The 22,992-nt window shown below is 36.6% G+C and overlaps 2 protein-coding genes across 3 annotated transcripts in view; one reads left to right on the top strand and one right to left on the bottom strand.

The window, feature by feature from the left end:
- The window catches only part of LOC138314463 (disintegrin and metalloproteinase domain-containing protein unc-71-like), a 53,886-nt gene extending 36,595 nt beyond the window's left edge, over nt 1–17,291 (bottom strand). For both annotated transcript variants that reach the window (XM_069254815.1, XM_069254816.1), the window contains exon 1: nt 17,102–17,291. In XM_069254815.1, the coding sequence (XP_069110916.1) occupies nt 17,102–17,207 (106 nt within the window). In that variant the 5' untranslated portion in view covers nt 17,208–17,291. The remainder of the gene's footprint in view (nt 1–17,101) is intronic.
- Nucleotides 17,292–19,433: 2,142 nt separating this feature from the next.
- Nucleotides 19,434–22,383, top strand: LOC138314461 (uncharacterized). The gene has a single exon (XM_069254813.1). It carries the CDS (start codon nt 19,502–19,504, stop codon nt 22,016–22,018), a length of 2,517 nt encoding a protein of 838 aa, XP_069110914.1. The 5' UTR covers nt 19,434–19,501; the 3' UTR covers nt 22,019–22,383.
- The last annotated feature ends 609 nt before the right edge of the window (nt 22,384–22,992 follow it).

Raw genomic sequence — 22,992 nt, 5'->3', positions numbered from 1 at the left:
TTTAGATCACTTTATAACCATTAGATCATGATCATGGTCGCCATATTCATTTGTCCATCATGTATGTCATGTAACTGTTAACTTTTCCTTGTAAACACAATAATATATGATATTATTCACTGAACTTAACAAAACTTTGTAGGCAGAGCTAGACCTTACTTGAACTACGTCGAAAATCAGACTTAGAGAGTTGTGACTTATGGAGTAATTGCCCTTTAACAATAAGGCCAAAAAAAAAATGTTTGTTTAAGGTTACATTGGCAAAAAAAAATATGGTCGGTCAGTCAGTCGGGAGGACTTTTTTTTTTCAAATTTTTTTTAGTGTCTTTCAGTCTAAAATGATGGCTGGAACCGGAGTCTGAAATCAAAATCCCAAGTTTTAAATATTTTTTCATAGAAAAATGGAAAAAAAATTAGGGTCAGGGGTAAAAAATTAGGGTTGATCGGGAAACGCTAAACAGACATATATTTTTTGGCCAAATGATTATCACCGGACCTTGAGAATATAGTAGCTTGAATAAATGTATCGATAAACTTTGTATGCAGACAGCAGTAAAATCTCAAAATAGTTCGAAAAACATGCATATGGACAGTAATTTATAACAATGGACAGTTTCTTTGATGTGAGGTCATCTCTCAGGATATCCATCATGTGGAGATGTGAGGTCGTCTCTCAGGATATCCATCATTTGGAGATGCGAGGTTATCTCTCTCAAGACGTCCATCATTTGGAGATGCGGATATATATATCCATCATGTGGAGATGTGAGGTCGTCTCAAGAATTTCATTATTATGTGGAGATGTGAAGTCATCTCTCAGGATGTCCATCATTTGGAGATGTGAGGTCATCTCTCTCAGGATATCTATCATGTGGAGATGTGAGGTCATCTCTCAGGATATCCATCATTTGGAGATGCGAGGTTATCTCTCTCAGGACGTCCATCATTTGGAGATGCGGATATCCATCATGTGGAGATGTCAGGTCATCTCTCAGGATGTCCATCATTTGGAAATGCAAGGTTATCTCTCAGGATGTCCATCATTTGGAGATGTGAGATTATCTATCTCAGGATATCCCTCATATAATATATGGAGATGTGAGGTCATCTCTCAGGATGTCCATCATTTGGAGATGCGAGGTTATCTCTCATGATATTCATCATTTGGAAATGTAAGGTCGTCTCTCAGGATGTCCATCATTTGGAGATGCGAGGTTATCTCTCAGGATATCCATCATTTGGAAATGTAAGGTCGTCTCTCAGGATGTCCATCATTTGGAGATGCGAGGTTATCTCTCAGGATATCCATCATTTGGAAATGTAAGGTCGTCTCTCTGGATATCCATCATTTGGACATGCGATGTCATCTCTCAGGATATGCATCAGCACCTTGACCTGCTGCTGTCCAATATATTGTTTTAAATTAAACTACAAATTCAAATATACCTTATATATATTTGACCCTAATATTAATGAAATACAATTACTATAATACCTATATCATTTGTCCCAAGACAAGACCTATCTTTATTTGGAAGATCCTAATTATAATTTCAATAACAATTAAAGCTTTTGTTACAGTCCTACTGTGTATGGTGTTACTCAAAACAATGGTCATTGTATGAAAAGTCACCTGTGCTCGGCTGATCACTAAATGATCCCTCTATCAACCTGCGCTGGTTTTCAGTACAACCTGGCCAACTCTCATATAAAGCCGAAATTAAAATGTTTTTGGAACACCACATACATATAGGATATATTACACAGACATATATATCTGATAACAATCATATTCATTAAATAACATTATCTTATAGGTCACAACCTGGAAGCCATATTTGATGTGTAACTTGAACCAAACGAGTCTAAAAATTACCATACCATACTAGTCTATCAACGTGATCTTTACCATCTGGTGTCATACAATTGTAGTAACATGTATTAGCCAGTGATACCAATCTAGGACTTCAATCGTATTTGCCCTAATAAATAAAACAGAAACTTTCATCTGTGCATACGAAAATCATACCGTCCTCATAATTAATTAACGGAAAACAAGACATTGATGTCTCACTAGATGTAGTCTTTGAGAGCACTGTAAAATGACATATCTACCAAATATGGAGGTATATAAATAACAATGGTATATAATGTACAAGGAGCTTGACTAAAACTGGACAATTTGTCAACTTAATTGAATTACTGTGTTGTGATCCTGCAAAAAAATGACCATGGCCAGTATAATGTCACTGTGACCTGCCACAAAATTACCATGGCCAGCAATGTCGGTGAAGTGGACACAATATATATGTACTGATAAAAGAAAAATTAAATCCCTACATTCTATGTACAAAAAACACGAGTGTTCTTAACCAGTGTATTTGTGATATATATCTAATACAGTTTCTGCTGATCATAACATTTATTATTTCTTAAGTGCCTATAGCATTATAAGTTTGTTGTAAACAAGCTCTCTATATCTATAGGGGCTCACTTTCTCCTTAAGTGTTTTTTCCTCTGAATACTGTAAATAGCATTGAACAAGGCAATTACTGCTTATATAAAAACAAGTACTTTGGACATGTAAGTACTGATATCAAAATATACAGGCTGAAAGGCTTGTTACTGTTAGAATCCCTGTTCATTAAGATAAACAAGATATCCTTAAGCTTGGTGCCCACCATGAATAATCTACCATTTATCAGTCAAAAGTAGAAGGAATATTTTCCCGACTTTTCCATTCCTCTCCTTTTCCACTGAAATATTTGATATATACACAAGGAAACTTATTCAAAGCTGTTCCTAAAATGCAAGACAATGCCTGAAATTGTAATCACTTTCATGAAGCATATTTACTGTGTGCACGTGTTTCAGCAACACATTTGCATACTGTTGTATATGTCTCATGATCAATGTGGTTCACACATTCCAACTTGGTCTCCAGACTGCGGACTGCAGACTACTGGACATGCCAATATCATCGAGAGACCTTCTCCCATATTTAGTTATGTATGTAACTTATCCTATGGTACTGCTTGTATATATATATCTGCTGATATGTCATCATTACACAACAAACGCTCTCTAATTTCTGGAAATCTATATCTAGAATCAGAATTGAGTAATATCATTAAGCTGTCACGTCATTGTTACACATCCTGAAGTTGAATACAAAGTGCTGAGGCTGGATCAAGTGGCTGATTTATAGTTACAAACCATGCAAACAATCTACATGTATGTACTCCTCATTGAACACAGACAATAGCTTACAGAGTCACTGGTAATTGTAATTACTATCTATTATGCCCTAGTAGAGAGGGCACTCTCTCCCCCTTCTCCCTTTCCCCTCTCTCTCTCCTTCTCTCTCTCTTTCCCGCTCTCACGAGCGGGAGACTCTTTATTGGGTTGGCCTCTATAAGAATCATGTAGATGAGATGACCATTTAACTCGTTCTCCAGCTGTCCTATCATCAGACGGGAACTCACACAGGAGTTAACACTGAGTTATATATAGATGGATCCAACGAAAAGCTTCTGGATGGAGATCTAATATTCTTCTTCGAGATCAACAAAATTGTCACATACATTGCATTTTTCAGTTTAAGTCATTGTTTATTCATTTTTTTTTTCATTTTCAGGAGTTATACATATATGTGGTAAACAAGAAATGTTGCCGTTCTACATCTTTTGCATATACCTGTGATTTGAAACCTGTAAGTAAGTCACCATTTAGCCAGTAGGTCAGGAGGGTAGATACAGCTGAGGTGATTACAGGATGTTAGGGAGGGTAGATATATACAGCCATTGTGATTACAGGATGTTAGGGAGGGTAGATAGAGGAAGGAGTGCACATGCACAAACACTGGACCTTTTGGTAGTTTAAAAACTGAGCTCCGATTTGTACAAGGAGAATAGTATATGTGTAAAGTAAACTGTGCCTAAACTCACTCACCCCTGAAATTTCATAATAGACTGGTCTAGTCTTTGATGTGTGTTTAGGGTTGAATGAGTTAAATATGGTTCTTAGTTTGATCAGAGACATGTGTACATAATATGTGAATGCTTTCTTATCTCCAGAATTGCTACATCATCAATGTTGTATATAGCGTTAGTTCTCACTGTATGTTTATAATGCGCATCATATTTAAAGTAACATGTGTAAATATTTCATGTTGATTGGCAAAGGCTTCATAAGTTGCAATAACTTGTGCCTAATCCCTTTGCGTTTAAAATATGTTAAAAGTCAAAGTTAACATATGTACATATATCTATATTTATAAGTGTCCCTGATATATATAACTAACAGGAACTTGGAATGACTATGTTTGTAAAATGAAGGACTACTCCTTTAATAACTCCAACCCTTATAAGAGAAGGAATTTCCCTTAAACAACTCCAAACCCTTACATAAGAACAACTTCCCCTTTGAAAACTTCAACCCTTACAAAAAAGGACTGTTCCTTCTTACAAATTTTTTGTCATTGAGTTACTGAATAGTGATTAAAGGCAGTCATTGTAGCCATTGGTTTAATATGGGATGGTTTTCTGCTTGTTCAACTTTCATTCTTTGACTCATCCATATTGACTTGTTAAGTCCATATAATTATTCTGTATTTTACATTTAATATACAGGGACGGTATAGAAATTTTCTTTTTGATGCTCGATATAATTTATAGCGGTGCAGCAGGTTACAGAAAAACGATCAACTACAACATCTATCAATCTGAGTATGAAAGACAGATTACTCACCTGTTCACGTTTAATTACATAGAGAGCTCGGCATGTTCAGCTTCACTGATTTCTTAAACACTGTACTTAATATCTAGTTTGGTTTCCAAAATGAGAAACACAGAAAGTCAGTGTACCATAGCACATTTAGATATACCAGTTATTTGGTTATGAAACAAGGTTAAATGCTTGCTTTCCTTTTTAAAATTTTCATATAATGTAATGTCCTAGATGAAAATATGAATCAAAATTTTTTTTTTTTTTAGGTTGGAAATGATTATAAGAAGCCTCTTCACCTCAAACTGTCATAAATCATAAATATACTTCATAATGAAATAACAACAAGAGGCCTATACTAAGTGTGAAACATTCATTACCGAGCATTCATCCGGGCCATCGAGAGTGATTTGTATAAATTGTATACCATAACTTGCTTTGCAATCGATGTAAAATAAAGTTAGTTTATATTTTATTTTTAAACTCATTAGAAGTCTACATAATGTCACAATGATAATATGTCAACTGTTTTTGGCCCCTATATATCGTACCTTGGCCACCATACACCAGGCTTTTGACATCCACAGTATGGTAACCAGATTTCAAATTTTGGTAAATAATAACCAGAGACTTCAAAGAGTTGTAATGTTCATCTGACAATCATTTGAAATTTGGAAAAAACCATCATTACCTTGGTAAATGCATATTACTGTATTGAACATCACGACTAGTATATGCCTTTTGCTCTGCTTGCCTGATGGTTTCTTGTGTTTAACTTATTATTACATTTTTTCCCTTTGTTTACTTGTGTTTTCTGTTGTTAATTCTATGATCGTCTTTGCTTTATGTGGGTCTTGATTCCTTGCCCCATATCCTACAGACATACCGTATTCAACTGAATAACCTCCTATATCCCTTTAAGCACCCCTTCCCCTTCTGAGGCCTCAATTTCAATTGTTTGGGCATAAATAAAGACGAAAACTGTATAGGTTTGCAATAATTTTGTCTTAATAACAACCTTTTCATTTTTTTTTTCATTCTTTTTAAAATGCCCTGGACACTTATTGGGTTGAACATGGTAACACCTTTGTAAGAATCCTGCATTTCCCCAGAACATACCAATAATATCAATTACTTTTTTGACCCATCCATATCTTAATACCGTAATAAAGAAGCGTACCCAGCTTGAACATTCCATAATATATTTTGTTCACACTGTTGGTGTTACTTCTTTGTATTATATACCGTATTCCCTGCGAGTCCCTGCTGTGCATTTAGACAGTAAGGATATCCTCTTCTAGCCAGCAGAGAAGTGCAATACAGTGCTAAGATAAATGTAAGAAACACCTGGAGAATAAGCCTTACATGTTACTCTCGTTAGTAAGATCAAGGTAAAATCTGCCACCGATATGTCGAGAGATTCCATGTCATTACTGGTATTGCTGACATCTTACACAACATTCTGTTAAGTGTTTTCCTCAATCACAATTCTGATCGTCCCTCTGTGATGTGACAAACATCTCACCATGCAATTTACAATGCCTTTGAGCTACTAACATCTATTTGTATGGTAATTTATAAGCCTATGTATATACTGGCTAGTGACTACAAAAACATGTCTTGTAATGATCTACTGTCTAGTAGGGCTTACATACAATAAAACATGTAATGTAGTACTCTACTGTTTGGTAGAGCTTACATACAATAAAACATGTATTGTAGTGTTCTACTGTTTGGTAGAGCTTACATACAATAAAACATGTATTGTAGTGTTCTACTGTTTGGTAGAGCTTACATACAATAAAACATGTATTGTAATGCTCTACTGTTTGGTAGAGCTTACATACAATAAAACATGTATTGTAGTGCTCTAATGTTTGGTAGAGCTTACATACAATGAAACATGTCTTGTAATGAGAGCTTCATACTGTTTGGTAGAGCTTACATACAATAAAACATGTATTGTAGTGTTCTACTGTTTGGTAGAGCTTACATACAATAAAACATGTATTGTAGTGTTCTACTGTTTGGTAGAGCTTACATACAATAAAACATGTATTGTAGTGTTCTACTGTTTGGTAGAGCTTACATACAATTAAACATGTCTTGTAGTGTTCTACTGTTTTGGTAGAGCTTACATACAATAAAACATGTCTTGTAGTGTTCTACTGTTTGGTAGAGCTTACATACAATAAAACATGTATTGTAGTGCTCTACTGTTTGGTAGAGCTTACATACAATAAAACATGTATTGTAATGTTCTACTGTTTGGTAGAGCTTACATACAATAAAACATGTATTGTAGTGTTCTACTGTTTGGTAGAGCTTACATACAATAAAACATGTATTGTAGTGTTCTACTGTTTGGTAGAGCTTACATACAATAAAACATGTATTGTAGTGTTCTACTGTTTGGTAGAGCTTACATACAATAAAACATGTATTGTAGTGCTCTACTGTTTGGTAGAGCTTACATACAATAAAACATGTATTGTAGTGTTCTACTGTTTGGTAGAGCTTACATACAATAAAACATGTATTGTAGTGTTCTACTGTTTGGTAGAGCTTACATACAATAAAACATGTATTGTAGTGTTCTACTGTTTGGTAGAGCTTACATACAATAAAACATGTATTGTAGTGTTCTACTGTTTGGTAGAGCTTACATACAATAAAACATGTATTGTAGTGTTCTACTGTTTGGTAGAGCTTACATACAATAAAACATGTATTGTAGTGTTCTACTGTTTGCTAGAGCTTACATACAATAAAACATGTATTGTAGTGTTCTACTGTTTGATAGAGCTTACATACAATAAAACATGTATTGTAGTGTTCTACTGTTTGATAGAGCTTACATACAATAAAACATGTATTGTTATGATCTACAGTTTGATAGAGCTTACATACAATTGCAATAAAACATGTATTGAAATTCTCTACTGTTTGGTCTTACTTATTTTTTTATTATTAAACAGGAAGTCGGCACTCCTGTTAAATATCTCACTAAAACAGCACTTTCTCACACTGGGATGGATGGCCTCTGTACCTCACCAGGTGTTAAAGACATAAGTGAAACCCCAACTCGTTACCACTTAATAAATAACCATTAGGTGTATTGACCCCTATCTAAAATCAGAGTTCAAAGGTGAAAGTTCATGTCATGATCAACTGAAACCAATGTAGATGTACAATGATGATGATAGACTTGGTGACCTATAGGGAGTTGTAAGCAGGCACAATTAGTCCATGAATTACCAGATCTTGGAGTGAGTTAGTGGTTAATAAGTCAGGAACACATATTGAGATCAGCCAATTCCACAGAAACACATGGCCAGTGATAAATGAACCAACTAATCTGTACAAATGTACCATAAAAGTGACCAAATTAACACCGCATTCTACACGTGCACCATGTACATCAGCCTATACACCATGTAAACATCGGTCTTTACAAAAGGCTAGGATATTGCTATGTTTTACATATTGGCAACAACATGTATAAAATGTACGTATCAAAACATGCCCCACCCCTTCCCCTTACTGAAAATGTTCAGTTCCTATTTCTTTCATCTTAAATGGTTCAAGAAGAAGAGTTCAGAGTTCCAGTTATAACATCAAACAAGGTGCCAGTGGATGTTCATATCAGCTGCTTAAAATTATTTGGTTCGGTGTTGACAGCCAGGGTCATGTAAGGACATGTCAGGTTTATATATGGTGAAGGAAAGCTGGAGTATCCGGAGAAAAACCACCGACCAGTGATCACTGTGATCAGTACCTGATCCCCCCTGATTGGATTCAAATTAAACTTGCAATTAAAAGATGGAAGACTTAATCAAGGTAATATGTCGGGACATCTTGATTTTAAACAAGTCAGCCACCTCAGCCCAAAACACTTTTGAGAGCTTATTATACCATGAACATTGCATAAGATGTGTTACAGAATAATGAATGTATACATATATCTAATGATCAGGAGATTTGACATAAACCAGAGACTGTGTGCATGTTTTTCATCAACTGATAACATCAAACCCAATTTCGTCTTTTGAAATTTTGATGGTAAATTTAAATCATACCATATCTTTCCTAAATAGAGCTATCATCTTTCAACTAGATACTTTTTAGTGTATTACTTTCATCAAAAGAATCTGAAATCATTCAAACAAATCAACATCTATATATATAACATGTCAATGTATGGTAGACAAAACATCAGGATAGGTAATTTGTAATAATTTTCTTTCATTCTCCAACTATACACCAAGCTCGAGCATTGAATGTTAATCTTAAGATGAACACTATCAGCAGACTGCCGACATGAAGCTTCAAGCACCATTTTTATAAATGGTAAATAATACCGACATCAGGCCTAAACAGTACAACACATGGTAATAAATATACCAATAATATGACATATCTGCAGGTCTATCACATTTTTAAACTGCACAGTTGGCATGGAAACTTAAACCTGTCTATAAAGGCAACCTGTCTATATAGTGAACTTTTTTCTGTCTTCCCATTCAGCGATCAATATAGACAAGTTTCACTAAATATTGCATAATATATAAAATAATTATTTGAAACACATAATAATGATATTTTCTAAAAAAAATAAAATTCTACTACGTTACTACCAAAAGAACAAGGGAGAAGGGATCACAACAGTCAAGTATTGTTTACACAGGTCAAAATATGTTATAATAAATGGTCATTCGGGACGCTAAGAAAGTGATTCTTTATAAGCAGGTGGTCTTTATATAGAATTCGTTGCTTAGGCAGGTTTAATTATATTTGATATTTGTACAAACAGATGGCATTGTTGCCATTGCTACTTTTTTCCATTCTCGCATTCTGTTCAATATTTCATACAAAGTGAGTAGGTCTGCATGCTCAAACAACATTAATAGCAAATATGATGCAAGATTTAACCGATATGATGTGTTTTAGCTTGATCAATTAGACAAGAAAAATCAATGAATGATTCTCATATTGTATAGAGTCATATTATTTCAATCTTTAGTTACCATATTCGGCGTAATTAGCTTCCAAGACAATTCAAAGAAATATAACAAATGGGGACGGCCTTATTAGGTAACGAAAATGTCAGCTGTGAACGAAAAACCTCTTATAAAAGTCAGCCATAAATCTTAACTCTTTTTAAATGATCAATCCTATGATTATGGCCGTATTTGACCCAATATGAATATTTTCAGTTTCCTATCTAGAGGACCTATATACTGTACCGTATTCGACCCAATAAGCGCCCCTGGGGCCTTCACTTTTTTTAGCTTCCATTTCACTTACTTTGAATTAAAAGCAGACTGACAATATGACAACTTTGTTGGTTTCCTTACTGATTTCTTAAGCAAATTGATTTATGGCTTACTTTGTAGAATAATTCTATGAAAGAAAGTCCCAATTTGTTTCTATTATAAGCCATGTTGCTTCAAATTTTTAAGTGCCCAGGGCGCTTATTGAGTCCAATACAGTATATATAGCTAATGCATGGCTATCATATACTGCAATATTGATTGGTACTAGACATAAAATGGATGTTTGTTTTCAATGAGATTGCAGTGCAATAATTTCATATAAGTATAAATGCAATATTATACATGTACAGTTAGTTTCTAATACACTGATGTCTGTTAATTGAAAGTTGGCCACCTTTTACACACGCTTTGATTATAATTATTGTCAATGTGAATTGTCCATTATCAAAAAGACATGTTTTCACTAATGGCTAACATTTTGTTGCTATATATGGTGGGCACTGTAGCACAACAGTAGCTTTAAATGCAAAATAGAAATCTCAAATATTCTATTTAATGAATTTAATTTCATTTATAATGAATTTACCTACATGTATATATATATTGTTCTTTCATGAAACTCTTCATAGTATATTCTTGAAACCAGACATGTTAACCCTTCAATTCCGATTCAGGCGGAAGTCTACCACTTTTGATGTTGATATCCCGCCTATCGCTTTAATATCCAAATATTCTGATTTCTGCAAAACATCTTTTTTTTTCAATTTCTGAAAATTTTAAGTTTCAGTGAAACAACAAGATATTTTCATATACACATGTATATCTGATTGTAACAGATTTTTTTTAATATCAAATAGAGATATTTCATTATGCATAACTAAACATCATATACATGTACAAGTGTAGCAGGTTTTACATTGTAAAATGTGGTATATGGTTGTCTTAAAGCTTCTTGCTTATAATTATTGCTAGGGAAAAATTAATGTTTTCTTTACTCTTTAGCCCATTAGGAGGGCATTGGTTCATTAAGTCTTGATCTTGCTAATTTGGTAGAGTGTTGGACCATTTAGTCTTGGTCCCAGCTGGATACACATATATATTTTCACCCTGTTATACACATGTATACTGGTAATCTTCTAAATTATGCTAAATATGCATAAACAATTTCATTCACGAAAAAAGAAATCATGGTACGCTTAAAGTAGCTAGTCACATATATTTGTTTGCTTGATAAAAAAGATGCATATCAAATTCAACAAACTGTCTTTCTTAAATCAAAAGCAAATTAAAAAGATAATTAAAAAAAATTCCGAATCACATTTACGCTCATGAAGGTTAATGTTGCGGAAAATTTCAGAAAGTTTAGAAAATTATGGGAAATTATTGCATGGAATTTAATTGATCTTAAATCAAATACAAGCACGAAACAAGGGATGCAAAAATTTTGAAATGAAATAATATTGAATTACGTAATGATGTGGAAAATGATGATGATTGTGATATTTTTATAGACAAATCTATGGTAACTCCTGTATCACCATCAGTGGACTAAGATTTGAGGTAAAACAAAAGTGTGGAGACATCTTTATCCTAATAAGAAATAGAATGATGGATGTCCTATAGTAGCTATATAATCGTAACTTACACAACAAACAACCTTTGATGAACTGACCTTAACAACTATCGATAATTTTTCTCAAAAAAGATTAATCTATTTTCTTGTTTTCATTTTTATTTTTATCAACATTATCATCAGGATTTTTGCACTGGGTGTAAAAAGGATCCTTCTCCGATAAAATGAGGTCCCCCAATTAACGTAACAGGAATGGAGTTTCAGAAAAAAAAGGGGTCCTTTATAAATATACCTATTATTAGATTTTGTATATGCTAAAAGGGATATATGGGGACCGTGGCAAATCCTGATCATATTATTTATTTTCATTTCATATTTTCAGTAAATGTTTTTTTAATACTAGAAATTCTACCAATTCGTAAAGCATGGCAAACTTCAGAATCAAGATTTACATATGAAAAGCTTGATCCCTGCAAGCATACAAGATCTGAAGCTCTCTCGTATATGTATGCCGTATCTCGGTTGGTATAAAGGGTATTACGTCAAAGTAAACATCAAACAATCACTAGAACTAGTAAGCCCCAAATCCAGTATCAGGATATTGATCAATATTTACACAGTAATTTTATTTCAATCCTTTACAACAAATGTTCTTGAAGATGACAGGAATCCTCCATTTTCTAATTCCAGCCTTCCTCAAACTCGAGCTCTCAGTCACTCCATGCCAGCCAAGCTAGCTCCCTCAAACTCTCAGTCACTATGTATATATCTATATCTAATTCCAGCCTTCCTCAAACTCGAGCTCTCAGTCACTCCATGCCAGCCAAGCTAGCTCCCTCAAACTCTCAGTCACTATATATATATATCTACATCTAATTCCAGCCTTCCTCAAACTCGAGCTCTCAGTCACTCCATGCCAGCCAAGCTAGCTCCCTCAAACAAACTCTCAGTCACTATATATATATATCTACATCTAATTCCAGCCTTCCTCAAACTCGAGCTCTCAGTCACTCCATGCCAGCCTAGCTAGCTCCCTCAAACTCTCAGTCACTATATATATCTACATCTAATTCCAGCCTTCCTCAAACTCGAGCTCTCAGTCACTCCATGCCAGCCTAGCTAGCTCCCTCAAACTCTCAGTCACTATATATATCTACATCTAATTCCAGCCTTCCTCAAACTCGAGCTCTCAGTCACTCCATGCCAGCCTAGCTAGCTCCCTCAAACTCTCAGTCACTATATATATCTACATCTACATCTAATTCCAGCCTTCCTCAAACTCGAGCTCTCAGTCACTCCATGCCAGCCTAGCTAGCTCCCTCAAACTCTCAGTCACTACATTAATATATCTAACATCTAATTCCTAGCCTAGCCTTCCTCAAACTCGAGCTCTCAGTCACACTCCATGCCAGCCTAGCTCGCTCCCTCAAACTCTCAGTCACTATATATATATATCTACATCTAATTCCAGCCTTCCTCAAACTCGAGCTCTCAGTAACTCCATGCCAGCCAAGCTAGCTCGCTCCCTCAAACTCTCAGTCACTATATATATATATATCTACATCTAATTCCAGCCTTCCTCAAACTCGAGCTCTCAGTCACTCCATGCCAGCCAAGCTAGCTCCCTCAAACTCTCAGTCACTATATATATATATCTACATCTAATTCCAGCCTTCCTCAAACTCGAGCTCTCAGTCACTCCATGCCAGCCAAGCTAGCTCCCTCAAACTCTCAGTCACTATATATATTATATCTACATCTAATTCCAGCCTTCCTCAAACTCGAGCTCTCAGTCACTCCATGCCAGCCTAGCTAGCTCCCTCAAACTCTCAGTCACTATATATATCTACATCTAATTCCAGCCTTCCTCAAACTCGAGCTCTCAGTCACTCCATGCCAGCCTAGCTAGCTCCCTCAAACTCTCAGTCACTATATATATCTACATCTAATTCCAGCCTTCCTCAAACTCGAGCTCTCAGTCACTCCATGCCAGCCTAGCTAGCTCCCTCAAACTCTCAGTCACTATATATATTATATCTACATCTAATTCCAGCCTTCCTCAAACTCGAGCTCTCAGTCACTCCATGCCAGCCTAGCTAGCTCCCTCAAACTTTAACTCTCAATCACTATATATATCTACATCTAATTCCAGCCTTCCTCAAATTCAAGCTCTCAGTCACTCCATGCCAGCCTAGCTCGCTCCCTCAAACTCTCAGTCACTATATATATATACTAATCTAATTCCAGCCTTCCTCAACTCAGCTCTCAGTCACTCCATGCCACCAGCTAGCTCCTCAAACTCTCAGTCATATACTACACTAATTCCAGCCTTCCTCATATTCAAGCTCCTGTCACTCCATGCCAGCCTAGCTAGCTCCTAACTCTCAGTCACTATATATATCTACATCTAATTCCAGCCTTCCTCAAACTCAGCTCTCAGTCACTCCATGCCAGCCTAAACTCTCAGTCACTATATATATCTACATCTATTTCAGCCTCCTCAAACTCGAGCTCTCAGTCACTCCATGCCAGCCTAGCTCGCTCCCTCAAACTCTCATCACTATATATATATCTACATCTAATTCCAAACTCTAAGGTGCAAAATGACACAGGTATATATTTACAACTAGCCTCATCTTTGTACATAATCAAGTAATACAAAAATTATCAATGCTTACTCGTCATTTAAACTTCTGAAATGAATCTCTTCCAAGTGTGTAAGCATTTCAACTTCCGGACTCTTACAACACCAGCATTAAGCCCAATTAGCATAAAAAAAATCGAAAACAAAACAAAAATTTCCAAAAAGAAACTTACCTACCCTATTTATATTTGGGGGTGGGGCTCATGTGACCGTATAGCTACTGTTATAACAGAAAAGATATTAAAATCACACCGTTGACAACTTTTCCTCAGAAGTGTAATACACCTTTTCTACGACACAGCAGTATACGTAGCTAATATGATCCTTAACTAACTAATCTGTACCTGATCTACACCAAAAGTATGTTTTACGTATATAGTATCACTACATAATAACACACACACCCTCCCCTCCACTTATCATTAACTATCCTTTTCCTCTCCCCCTCCCCCCCCCCAAGTCAATTTAATTTGAACATTATATCTACTGTGTCAAAAATTTTAAGAAACCAAACATCTCTTGGTAACCATGCATATATACTTATATTGATCACAGCTGAGAAAACCATAAAATGTGTGATGATTCATAAGAGAAAAACTATTGAGTATATATGTGGTACAGCAGCAAGGATCGTCCAAGCAAGAATTACAACCAGTAGCAATGATCATTCTACTAAGAATTACAACAAGTACTCGACCTCTACTGGCAATGATCTACTAACAAGAATAACCCAGTACGTACTCAACCTCTACCAGAAATGATGTACCAAGAATAATCCAGCACTCGACCTCTACCGGCAATAATCTACCAAGAATAACCCAGTGTAACAATGTACAAGAAGGAATAAAACCAGTATGACACACATCTGGGATTTGGCGTATTTCTTCAATGTTACACCAGTACCCGACTTCTACCGGCAATGATCTACCAAGAATAACCCAGTACTTGACTTCTACCAGCAATGATCTACCAAGAATAACCCAGTACTCGACCTCTACCAGGCAATGATCTACCAAGAATAACCCAGTACTCGACTTCTACCAGCAATGATCTACCAAGAATAACCCAGTACTTGACCTCTACTGGCAATGATCTACCAAGAATAACCTAGTACTCGACCTCTACCGGCAATGATCTACCAAGAATAACCCAGTAATCGATTCTACTGGCAATGATCTACCAAGAATAACCAAGTACTCCACCTCTACCAGAAATGATCTACCAAGAATAATCCAGTACACGACCTCTACCTGCAATGATCTACCAAGAATAACCCAGTACTTGACTTCTACCGGCAATGTTTTACCAAGAATAACCCATGGCCAGTACTCGACCTCTACCGGAAATGATCTACCAAGAATTACCCAGTACTCGACTTCTACCGGAAATGATCTACCAAGAATAACCCAGTACTCGACCTCTACTGGCAATGATCTACCAAGAATAACCCAGTACACGACCTCTACCAGCAATGATCTACCAAGAATAACCCAGTACTCGACCTCTACCGGCAATGATCTACCAAGAATAACCCAGTACTCGACCTCTACCGGCAATGATCTACCAAGAATAACCCAGTACTCGACCTCTACCGGCAATGATCTACCAAGAATAACCCAGTACTCGACCTCTACCGGAAATGATCTACCAAGAATAACCCAGTACTCAACCTCTACCGGCAATGATCTACCAAGAATAACCCAGTACACGACCTCTACCAGCAATGATCTACCAAGAATAACCCAGTACTCGACCTCTACCGGCAATGATCTACCAAGAATAACCCAGTACACGACCTCTACCAGCAATGATCTACCAAGAATAACCCAGTACTCGACCTCTACCGGAAATGATCTACCAAGAATAACCCAGTACACGACCTCTACCAGCAATGATCTACCAAGAATAACCCAGTACACGACCTCTACCAGCAATGATCTACCAAGAATAACCCAGTACTCGACCTTACGCTCTACTCAGCAACTGATCTACCAAGAATAACCCAGTACACGACCTCTACCAGCAATGATCTACCAAGAATAACCCAGTACACACACCTCTACCGGAAATGATCTACCAAGAATAACCCAGTACACGACCTCTACCAGCAATGATCTACCAAGAATAACCCAGTACACGACCTCTACCAGCAATGATCTACCAAGAATAACCCAGTACACGACCTCTACCAGCAATGATCTACCAAGAATAACCCAGTACTTGACCTGTCCAACAGCAATGATCATCCTACCAACAATAACCTTAAACTTAGAAGTAATGATGAGTGTAACATATAAGTGAAATTAAAATATGTAAATAAAATGACTGATTAGCATCAGAAGTAGTATCCGCCTTCTAATTCGGACATGCACGCTTAGGTTTCGAATCCCAGTATGCATTTAATTTCCAGCTCCTTTTACCATTGCATGGTATCTGTAATGGCCAAAATGATCTTTCTGTGTGTGGAGCGAATGCTTTAATTAAACAAGAGGATTATTTTTCAGCTCATACTGAAACATGCGCTACCCTTCCACTCCACATGTTATATATTATAAAGATGCTTCGGATTCACACAGCTCAAAATAAACTCACAACCAGATTTGCAGTAAGAAAAATGTCACAGATAGCATCAACCAAATTGTCAAGAGGCTGGTTTATAAATGCATCGCGATACAAATAATAAAAGCAAATTAAAGGACTAATTGTTTACTGAATAGATTCAGAATCATCGTTGAATCAAAAGAGAAGGTGGCGACGATTATCATAACAAGTTTGTAGCGTGCATGACTCACGCTTGCGTGTACCGTTAGTAAAAACAATCAATATTCAAAAAACATGACAGAAATCCACCCAGAAAACAATGGAATCGTCGGATTTACTCACCCGTTGTCGACGAAGCAGACAGTCCATAATTTGGGAAACACACCAGAATAATTCCCGACACCAGTTTTAGAACCGTATCCATTTTCCTCGCCTTACGAGGAACCATACATCGAAGTTTCACATGCTCAAACCATTGACTTTACGATACACATCCGTTCTTCTCTGTGTACAACAATCGACTGAATGGTGAGCTAAATATAATTCAAGGGCACATAACTCCGGCGGTGCCGGCATTTTAATTTCTATACAACCGAAATATTGTGGGGATATCGTTTTATTATGGCCTTATATTAGGTCTAAGTTACGTAGCTTTGACAGTCAGTGGCTATAATACAGTACACAAATGCAGATTTTGTTTTATTATGATTTAATTTAAGAACATTCGTGTATTCTATATTTCTACAAAGACATACAGTGTACACTCTGGTACAATGTTGTACATGTAATTCACTTATAAATACTCGATAAAAACAGAAACACATGCATGTACATTGTTTTACATATACAGTGTACAAAAGTTTCTGAATCAAATATAAATTATCTAAAATATCAAAATTTTAATCAGATTTCTTTTTCTTCATTTTTTTTCCATTTGTTTGATTAGTTTCACCAAGGACGTATATTAGCACTTATAAATCCTTGGTTTCACCAAAACCTGAGTTCTGTCAATACATTTAGACCAGAAACAGTACATGTATTATTATGTTTCTGACTAGACTACTGAAAAACAACCAGATTGAAAATTCATTAGAAATGTAACGGGGAAGAAGTAACAGAGACATTCATATAAACCTTGTCTAATCTCATCCATTTATATGTGTTCGTATATATATGTATGTACTTGAATATTAAAATTTGTTGAAATAACACTGTAATATCTAAACCATATTTAAAATAATAATTCGCATATTTTTTCCGATTTTTCATTTCTAAAACATCATTATTTTTGCCCTCTTGGAAGCCTACGCTCCGTTTCAAGACACAGAGATATGAGAATTAATTACAGTTTATATAATTATGGACCAGAAACATGTCTTTCTGTATGGATCCACCAGAGTGTCCTAAGACCACGTTTAGACGTTTTAGAGGTCTAAATCCAGACTTCTAAAACGTCTAAAATGGTCTTGCATGGGGCATTCAGGTGAGTCCATAATTATATAAACTGTAACTAATTATCAGATCCTTGTGGTGTACAGTGTAGCTATGCTATTTAAAAAGTAGTTAATTACTTTTAGTACCCGGGGTTCAGAGACACACGACACTTTTTTTATATACAAATCATCTGGTCGATTTCATAGAAAGTGTAGCAAATTTTAAGTCTGAAAGAGTTATCGCCCTTATGCGCACAATCCAGCATAAGTTCCGGCTCTACTACTAAACTTCGAAAATCAATTATTTTTTTCAGTTGTATAGAAATTTCATGATTTTTTTTTCTCAGGTATATTTCTTTGTTTGGATGTCTACTCAATTTATGGACAAACATCTCCATAAGAGCATTTTCAAATTCAGTAAAAGTATGCATCTTTTGATATGGGACTTTATCGTACATGCCTCTATTTCCTGTACATCATTTTCTGTACCATTTTTGTGTACAGTCAGAAGTTTGAAAAACGAGCGCCCTGAGTTGATGCGAGACTTGGAGCTAAAACATGTTTACCAAAGAGATTGACAATTTTAACATTCACCAATGTGTAAAAGAGACTGACAATTTTAACATTTACCAGTGTGTAAAAGAGATTGATCATTTTCAGAGTTTGGGCACACTTTTTGAAAAGAAAACATAATGATATATCAATAAAAGAAAATGACAATTCAAGTTTATTTGTTTGAACCCTGTAATATAAAATAATGTGCCTTTAGAATAGAATTCAAGTATGAAAGTGGTTATTTCGAATGAATCACCTCTATGTTAGGACAACTCAATGTACCATTTCCATATGATAGGAAATCGAGAAGAAAGTTTAAGTTGTTTATTTTCATCAGAAACATATAAACATAGAGATTGGAAACTCCTTCTTTGTCTTTGTTGATTATATCGAATGTATCGAAACTGGAGCTCCCTGTCAAACACAATGATTGTTTAATTCCAAACGTAACAATTCATGGCCTTGCGTTTTATCACACTAAAATACAATGTGTCTGTCTTGTAATGATTGAACTCGATAATTATTTTGTTCATCGATGTATTGACCGAAAACCAAAATGCACTCAGCATGAGCCGCGAAGCGGTTTTGAAATGATCGCACTTTGATTTTCGGTCTACATGTGATGAGATCAATTCATGACGTTGCATTTTCCCAAACTAACCATGAAAATGTTATACTAGAAACGTCACAATTGGTGTACGCAGACAACGTCTACGTCATGGTTGGCAACGGAGGGAAACAACTTTCCTAAGAAATGGCATCCATGTATAGGTACAACGTTGTGGCTTACAATAAAGCAACTCAGATTGTAAATGATACGTTCTTCGATGAAAAAGAGGAAAAGTACGATGACATTGACGAAGATAGTGATGCCGATTCGGATGGCATAAGTATCACCGTTCGCCATGCAGATGATTCAAAGCAGACTGGACAGAAAGGCGATGAGTCAAACGACAGTAGTGAAGATAACGAAAGATATGTAGACCCAATGACCTCAAGGTCAGAAGATACGATAACAGACGACGATGGAAATGGCCTGTTTGTTGACGCTGAGGAAGAAAATAGTCGAGAAAGTCTCGATAGCTTCGCCTCGTTTACGGAAACGAATGAAGAACTGGAATTAGAAAACGCAGTAGCTGAGACTCTGGACAAGATCATGGACGAACTTTTGAAGTCTGAAGAATTGGCTTCTTCTGATCAACATTCGGCTGCCGGTGAAGATAGGCATCCAAATGAAACAAATTGTCTTCCAAGTCAAAACGGTAAACTTTCGTTGACGGCGTCGGCATGTGAGATGGTAGCAAACCAAAGTAATTCAGAACTGTCCACATTAGAAGACATGAACGGGGAAGTTGAATTTTACGATTCTTATGCCGTGTTCAATCCGTATGACGGTGGACAAAGTGTCGTTTGCTCCATAGGGACCGAACGTGCAACCGAACCAGAAATTGGAACTTCATCTGAAATGCTTGGGGAAAGATCCTCTCAGATATCAGACAGAAACAACCCTTTTTCGTATCAGGACTACAATTATGTAAACACGCCTGAATTCCAAAGCGTGTTCGAACCTTCTAATACTGACAACTTCGTTGACGCGCCTCAATTCCTCCCGGGTTCGAACAATTTAGAAAATGCGTCAGCAGTCCATTACCAACCACCAAATGCATTTGATAATCAGTTTAGCACAATGGAAGAAAGGGGGCCAATTCAAGGCAGTCTTAGCGATAGTGACCCAGCCAACAAAAACGAAATGAAGAATTTGCCTGAGTCGCCATATATTGGACAAGATGGGGACAATGATATATCGTATACGCATTGTGAAAACCATATCAAAACGGTGGACACCTGGTATGACCCCTTGACCCAAGCCGATGATGTCGACACATCACCACTTCCCGGAATATTCGAGAATGCAGACAGAATGACCAAGAATACCAGTCAAATCCAGAATGAAACGTTTCATTCTGATGTGTCCAATAAACCTGCTGTCTTCGTATCGACAAGTGCCGATGTAAAAAGTTTCCCGAAATCGTCACTGAATCCAAATTGCGAGCCATTTGTACCTATGCAAAACCCCAGCCGCCAAGTTTATGAACTTGCGTGTCCTACCACGGAATCGCATTCTGGGGCTTTGCCCTTCGGCGGACCACCTCATCTTCCGATATACAACGACCATATGGGTTACGCTAACTTCAAGGAATACACATTTGGGGTTCCTGGAAATACTCACGCTGCAAACATTGGGAATGGATACTTTCCCCAAATTCAAGAGACAATGCCCTATTATGGACCTGGGCATAACGCATATCCAGTATGCCCAAGAAATATGACACCGTCAAATCCGAACTTTTGTAACCAGCACTCTTCGCTCCAACCAACAGACTTAAACCAACATCTTCAGTACCACATAACTCCATCTAATACCGGAAGCAAAACGACCGACTTCCGGTACCCAGCGATCTATCTCTCCGATGCTGGTCTGATCACTGTATTATTACGTCATGATTTCTCAGTCGAGATGACCGTAGATCAAGTGATCCGTGTAGTTAATCACAAGAAAAAGCTGGTAGCTCTTGTAAACGGTCAAGGAACAGATTGTTATGTATTTCACCCAGCCGCAAAAATCACCCAAGACATGGAGACCGTGGAAGTTGAAGTATTCTTGCAGAGGAAAGTCAAAATGACAACAGAGAATATTGTATTTGCAAATAATTTCAAGTGTTATAAATTTGACCACGACGACATTGAAGAAGCGGAACCTATCTTCTCTGACCTGCGCAATGATCTGTCTGTTGATTTCCTGTTCTCTTTACAAAGCTGTAGTGGTCATGACGACATGATCCAACGCGCGGTGAGATTATCAGAGGAAGCGGAGATTGAGCATAATGAAAATGGATGGTCTGTTGTTAAAGTCAATGGAGTTAAAATAATTCAGAACGAGAGAGGAGAAGTGACTGTCAATTCTGGACCGAAATTTATCAGAATGTACCCTAACAACATGTCGCTACAGCTCAAGTCAAATTTCTTAGAAGTCAGAATCGGGATTAACTGGAGCGTGAAGGTCAGTCGTGGATCGCACGTGCTGAACGCGAGCCATTGCGGCTTTATCGTCACCAACGGTCGAATAGAAGCCGGATTTGACGACGTAAACAAACCCTTTGCATGCCTACTTCCCCGCCGTGTCCCGCTTCTTAGTGGGCACAGGAAGCTACGGCGGCGCTACGGATCCGGCACTCATCTCCGCCAGAGGAAGCAAAATGACGATAATTAGTCATTTAAGAATTCGACTTATCAAAATTCATTAAAAGTTATCGAAGTTGTTAACTTTGAAAAGATCATTAAATGTTTTACTGTTAAATGGCACTAGAAAACATTATATAACAGTCTCTATAATGAGTAGAGTCAATCTATCCCATGGTTAATTGCGGTCCCCACATTCACCTCTGTCAACGGCTCACGGACTGGCCGTCTGTTAACCTCGGGTCACAGAATATTACGTCATGACGATTGTTTAATACATGGCGCCTCTTTTTCATATGACGTCACAGTGATTGTTATTGAAACGGCGGACGTCGTATGCAGATCATGACTATTTACCTACAAGTAAATCTAGTGTATCCGCAAAAGAATCCATTATTGTTTGGTTTAATATCAAATGATCAAATTATTTAAGGATTAACTTGAATAGATTTTTTATGTTATGGAGATATAACACAAAAATCTGAGTGTACTCTAAATAAACCGCGAAGCGGTTTATGATGAGAGTACACTCAGATTTTTGTGTTATATCTCCATAACATAAAAAATCTATTCAAATTAATCCTTATAATTCAATTTACTAAAGATAATCTATTCAACATTTAAAATTTATTTTGGGACTCTTTTGTCTATGAAATTATTACGCTGTCATCTCAGCCAATCAGAAGCGACGTTACAAACGGCGACGCCATATTTTCCTTTATGGGCTGATAAAGGAAATTTTTAAGCCAATGAAAATGCTCGTAACAAGCAAAAATGAATTATATAATGTCAGAACTTACGGACGTTTACAGGAAAATGATACATATTGCACCTCACAATATGTATATGAGAATTTAGTATGTGTCCGAAATACGTTTTTCAAGAATCTTAAAATTTCGCTGAGCCGTTTACAGAAGTGATATTGTGGGAACCGCAATGCTGCATGGGATAGATTGGAGTAGAGTCTGAAGAACATAATTATTACGAAACTATGCAACAGTGTTA

Source organism: Argopecten irradians, chromosome 2 (assembly GCF_041381155.1).
Source record: "Argopecten irradians isolate NY chromosome 2, Ai_NY, whole genome shotgun sequence".
Classification (NCBI taxonomy): domain Eukaryota; kingdom Metazoa; phylum Mollusca; class Bivalvia; order Pectinida; family Pectinidae; genus Argopecten; species Argopecten irradians.
The sequence above is the reverse complement of the archived record's forward strand: the minus strand, read 5'-3'. Positions and strand labels throughout refer to the sequence as shown.

Coding starts and splice junctions, on each gene's coding strand:
- LOC138314461 (XM_069254813.1), top strand. CDS start 19,502: ATGGCATCCATGTATAGGTACAACGTTGTGGCTTACAATAAAGCAACT.